Source organism: Pangasianodon hypophthalmus, chromosome 6 (genome assembly GCF_027358585.1).
Source record: "Pangasianodon hypophthalmus isolate fPanHyp1 chromosome 6, fPanHyp1.pri, whole genome shotgun sequence".
Lineage (NCBI taxonomy): Eukaryota > Metazoa > Chordata > Actinopteri > Siluriformes > Pangasiidae > Pangasianodon > Pangasianodon hypophthalmus.
The window spans coordinates 1,573,303-1,579,259 of record NC_069715.1 but is presented as its reverse complement, the minus strand read 5'-3'; the positions used below and the strand labels follow the sequence as shown (position 1 = coordinate 1,579,259).

The 5,957-nt window shown below is 39.8% G+C and overlaps 1 protein-coding gene across 1 annotated transcript in view; it reads right to left on the bottom strand.

The window, feature by feature from the left end:
• Positions 1–435: 435 nt before the first annotated feature.
• tnfaip8l3 (tumor necrosis factor, alpha-induced protein 8-like 3) overlaps positions 436–5,957 on the bottom strand; it is a 24,436-nt gene continuing 18,914 nt past the window's right edge. Inside the window, exon 2 of the mRNA XM_026927244.3 lies at positions 436–2,917. Coding sequence (XP_026783045.1) covers positions 2,355–2,917 — 563 coding nt within the window. The 3' untranslated portion in view covers positions 436–2,354. The remainder of the gene's footprint in view (positions 2,918–5,957) is intronic.

Here is a 5,957-nt window from a genome sequence, read left to right as displayed (position 1 = left end):
TTTAAAGGCTGTATTTAGAACCTTGCAATATCCATAGACCTGTAAGACATCGAAAGAACCATTGAGCTGAATGAACCTGCGTTACTGTCATCGCTGTTCCTGTTTTAGTCGCCTCTCAAGTTGGTGGAACATAAACTAGATCTAGAACCCACTTTTCAGCTGAGATCTTGTGCAGTGGGGAAAAAAAACAGTTTTCAAATCTATAACCCTTAAGACTTCCTCAGTTGTGCCTCTGGCAGGAACCCATAAAGGTTCTATGTAGAACCCTACAACAGATTATTTCCAAACAAGAGCTGTTTCAGGAAGCCAAGAACCTTTAACTACACGAAGAACGCACAAAGAACCCGTTTTCTAAGAGTTACCCCAAATCATAACTGTTGTTTGAACAGGATTGGTGTGTGTGCTGAAAATGAGAGACTCTGGATATTTTTATTTTAAATCAAATAGTTTTTATTTTCAGTCCCCCCTTACACACAGACACACACACAAATACACACACACACACCAATACACACACATGCAATACATACAAGCTAAAGCCACTTTTCATTGCATGTGATTTTTCTCATAACGTCACACAGTGCATGTGATGAAAACAGAAGCTCAGAACACACACACACACACACACACAAACACACATGCAGAGGTTTGGATACAAACAACATCATAGCGTTGTGAGCATCCTGTCTTCCCTCTGCAGTAAGAGGAAAAAATAATAATTAAAAAAAACAAACCGAGTCTAGTACCATGGCAGGTAGAGAAAGAGAAGACCAGAGGAGAACATCAGCTGAAACACCAGTCTGGAATTATACAGGAAGTGAAACAGTAATAAAAATGACAAAGAGACACCGAAATGAAGGAAAGATCAGAGAGGAGTAAGTGGCTGAAGCACGCCATCATCCAGGCGATTGTTCATGCTGTCAGTCAGTTTGAAGAAGTGAGTGTCCATAAAGAAGTGGAGGGAAAAGAGAAGAAGAGAAGAAGAATGGGAAGATGAGATGGGGTGGAGGAAAACATCAATGCGAATGGAGTAAGTGCTACACTAAAATGTTCTACTGTTGAGGAGTTTTAGGGTGGGGCGATATAGCAATACAATATCGATATCGCAATAAATTATGTCACGATACTGCTTTCTGAACATCCCATAATTCTACATCAACAGACTCACGGCAACAAGTCACTGCAACCTGTGATATTTTCCGCTTTAAACCACAGCACTGCTGAATTCTGGATTCTGATTGGTCAGAAGGGGCTGATTAATTTTCTATAACAGCAGCTCTGACAGTAGTGCAGCTACAAATCACAGGTTTATATTAATGCGCTTTTTCGAATAAGTTATGGTTGCTATAGTAACAGCTCATTCACAGGGACGTGTACAGCAGACGCTCTACATAATCAGATGGAAAAATGTGTCTAATCGTTAATATGGTGTAGCTTTCTGTAAGATTTTTATTTAATTTTAATATTTATGGAATGATTCTTCAGTGTCAGAGGTAAAAGTGTAACCTTTTGGACATCTTCAGGACGGAGGAGTTTACGCTTCTTTGCGGTTTATTGGTAACAAGACAAGCTGCGTATTTCTGTCTTATTAACTTCTAGATACAGAAGAAAGAGAGGCTGGTGAGGGAATGACTGTTTATAGCTGCTAAAACGTAAGTGACAACAGGAACTGGTTTGTTTCATGGGCATTAAATGTAATTCTTTAATAAATAAAAAAATTTAAATTGTTGGAAAAGCACTATGGTATAAGAGGAATAAACATTAGGGTGCGTGCTGTTTTAGGAAATTAATCAACTCCCGGGTCATGAGAGTAATTCTGTTTTTCAGCACACCACTCCATCACTCAGTATTTTACTATAGCAACACGACAATGGGGGTCGTTTAAAGATTTATTTGATAATTAAGGATTCTTAGCTACCAAAAATGGTTCTACTGATTACGAAACCACTGAAGTTTAAGGGTTCTAAACATCCTAAGAGTGTACTAGCTCAGTTAATAGCAAGCTAACACAATCCACATAGCTTTAGTAAACAATATTCTTCAACTTATTTCAGTCTGTTACTAGTATAACACTCGTGGTACCATGACCTATGTCTATCAGTGTCAGTGATCATGTGGTTGATTTTGGCCAATAAAACAGCATCTATTATGTCAGAGGGTGGGGCCTCACTGAATCCTGGTCATTACACAATCTGAAACGTGTAATGTTTGAAGTACGAAGAAACGATGTTGGTGAAATGGTTGAAGAGAACAGTGAGATAGAACAGAAAAATGGAGGAGATTGATTGGCAGTCTGGTAGAAAAAGGAGCAGGGCAGAAGAGAGACGGGAAACAAGGAGAAAGGTAAGAAGTCGCTAAAGTATCCCATCATCCAGAAGTTTGTTTATCCCATCACAGATTTTGCTCAGGTAGAGTCTATACTCGTCTCCGGGGCCGTAGAGCTCGGCCAGGAAGTGGACGTCGGAGAAGTGGTTGAAGACGCGATCGATGCGCGCATGCGAGCGTGATGTCAGGTGGTTCTCCACAATCTCGTGGAGTAGATCCCTGCACTCGAGGAGCAGCTGAGACAGGATTCCACGGTCGAAGGTGAACTCCACCTCATGGAAGCTCACGGCCGTCATGGCTGCCTGGTTCAGCTTCTTGCGGAAGCGCTCAACCGCCTCGAGCTCGTCAGTGCTGAAGCGCCGGTTACGGTAGAGCACGCCGAGTTTTAGCGCAATCTTGATGACATCACGGATGATGCGGTGTGCCTCCTTCTTGCTCTTGGTGTACTCTCTGCTCGCCTTGTACAGCTCGTCAAGTATAGAGCTGCTCGTGTCGTCCGTCAGCAGGTTGGCCACCGCCATGGTTGCCATCTTGCTTAGGATCTTCTTCTGTGCCTGCAGGGCCAGGTTCTTCGAGTTGAAGATCTCGGGCCCTGGAGGAAGAACGGACACAATTTAGAAATAGAACAAGGGGATTAAAAAACATCTAGACAGAGAGGAACCTAGATGCATAAAAAGATAAAGGAAAGGTGAGGAAAGAAAACAAGAAGGTGTAAAAAATATATAAATGCATAGAACACTTGGAGCACAAGGGGGCACATCATGGGTTCTTTGTATGGTTAAACTCTGAAAATCTTCTGAAAAGAAAAGGACTCTTCCAGGGTTCTACATACAACCATTAAGAGTATCCCCAGATGGACAAACCAAGGAACCTTCAAGGTACTAGACAGAATATTTTAACAGTTATAGATATGACGTTTCAACGTGTTTAGAAAAATGTTTTTTAAGAGTTCTGTACTTGAGACCTTTGCTGAAATGCTGAAATACCTCTGTTGTAGAATTCTACATAGATCCTTGAACGGTTCCACCAGAGGGGCAAACCGAAGAACCTTTTAGTCTGCTAGATGGAAACCTTTTTTCCAACAGTATACTCTTTACAAAAGTTTTTAAAGGTTTTTTAAGCGCTCTACAGATAGTTAATGGTTTTAGCTTTCTAAAGAGGTTCTGCTTGGAACATTTTATGAGAGAGAAATGTGCCCCAGAACCCTGTTGTTGGGTTCTACATTGAACCTTGAAGGATTCCACCAAATGAAGAAACTTTTACTCTGCTAGATGGAACTAGAGGACTCTAAAAATGGGTTCTAGTTTTCTGAAGGGGTTCCACATAGGACCTTTTTTGCATGGTTGTAGGTTTCAAGGTTTCTATATGCAACCTTTAAAGATTCCCCCAGAGGGAAAAACTCAAAACATGGTTCCTCACGGGTACTTTGGATTGTTTTGTTTTTCAGAATACTATACAGTTCTTGTTAATTGCCCACAAATTAATGAAACTATTACAGCTAGAACCCCTGTGTTGAGTATCTATTTGTGAAGCTGCATTTTAGGCCTCTATGTGCCTTTGACTCGGGATCTTTGTAGAATGTAGAACATTGTTGTCTCAATAAGTGGAAAGCTTTCTAAAGGGGGTCAGCTTGGAACATTTTTAATGGATTATTTCTAGAAATCTCTGTTGTACAGTTCTATAAAAAACCTTTCAAGGTTACTCTGAAGAGACAAAACGAACACACTAAACCTACCACACTAAAGCATTCTCTGATTTATTGCTCTGTGGATGGACGTCTTTAAGGCTTTACGTGGAAGCCTATAACAAAGGGTTTTCCATTACACATGGTTCTAAGCAGAATTCCTTTATGAATCTCCTTAAGATCCCTAAAGAAATCATTTAACATGTACAAAAAGAGAATAATCAGAAATATAAAAGGAACGAGGGAGTGAAGCAGTACCGGAGCGAGACGTGAGAAAGTATGAGTGGGAGAGAACCAGAAAAGAACTGCGGCTCAATTTCACCTCTTTTAACAAAGTACAGTGTCTTTTCACTTCTTTTTCACTCGTGACAGGTTCTCAGATCAGATTTTACCTTTGACACTCTAAAGAACGTGAATAAAATGAAGTGAAGAAACTTTGACATGCAGAAAGACAAAAAAGTGCAAGAAAAAAAGGAAGAAAAGAGTGAGGCTGGAAAAATAGGAGGAGGTGTTGGAGAGAAAAAACAGATTATTATCAGTGTTAATTCCACATTTTTTAACAGATTTTATTTAACAGTGTTCTTCTTGTTCTCACACACACCTCCTGATGGAGTGAGAAAAAAAAATCTGCGTCAGGACTTTATCGTGTCTTTCACTTTGTCCTTTTTGTCCACGTTTATAGATAACTGTGTGTCATACGGCATCATAAAACCACATCAGCTTTCTGTAAAGGTCCTACTTTATGAAAAGAGAAGAACTGAGAAGAACAGCGTTCTATGTAGTTGAACCTTTGAGAATAACCCCAGAGAGACAAACCAAAAAACCATTTCTGGTCCTAGATGGAACCTTGTATATGGGTCTAGACATAAGGGGGTTCTTAAGTTTCTTCTTTGCAAGGTTCTAGCTTTCTAAAAGGGTCCTACTTCAAACTTTTTCCAAATGGAAAACCATCAGTCATAGTGTTCTACATAGATCCTTGAATGGTAACCCCTAGAGAGACAAACCTTTTTGGCTACTAGATGGAACCCTTTAAGCTTCTAGCTTTCCAGAGGGGTTCTTGTAAGGATCTACATAGAGCCTTTAACAATAACCCTAAAGAAAGCAAAGTACTTTTGACAATTTCGAGATGCTAGATGGAAGCTTGTATATGAGTAGAGATATGATGGATGTACATTCTGAGAAAAGGGTTCCTTAAGAGTTCTGGGTGGTTTAATGGTTCTAGCTCTCTAACGGGGTTCTGCTTCAAACCTTTTCTCAAAGACAAACCCTCTGTTGTAGTGATTCTCCCAGAATGACAAACTGGCTGTTAGTAGATGGAATTTTTATGGTTAATTTTTATGGAACCTTTAAAAAAAGGCTCCTCAAGGGTTCTGTGGATGAATAAGGATACTAGCTTTCTAAAAGGGTTTTACCTGTCACCTTTTCTGAAAAGAGAAACAATTTGGCAGGGTTCTGTGTAGAACCATTGAGAGTAACACCAGAAAACCAAATAAAGAACCATTTTAAGATGCTTTTATGCTACTAGATGGAACTTTTAAAAAGGTTCCTCAAGGGTTTTGTAGATGGATAAATATTCTAGCTTTCTAAAACCGGAAATGCTCCTAAGAGCATTCAACCTTGTTGAAGAGTTCTTCACAGAACCCCCAGAGGGACAAATGAAAGAACCTTTTAGGTTGCCACCTTCTAGGTTGCTTTTATTGTTAACAGTGTACTCTTTAAAAAGGGTTCCTTGAAGGTTCTATAGATGGGTAATCGTTCTAGCTTTCTAAAACTGTTTTGCTGGGAACATTGTCTGTAAGCAGAAGTGTCCTCAGAACTCTTTAAGAATTTCACCAGAGACATCAACCAATGAAGCCTTTAGACTGCTAGATGGAACTATTTTTAGTAAAATGAGGTTTTTCATGTTTTGAATAATGGTTCTAGCTTCCTAAAGGGTGCTACTTGGTAC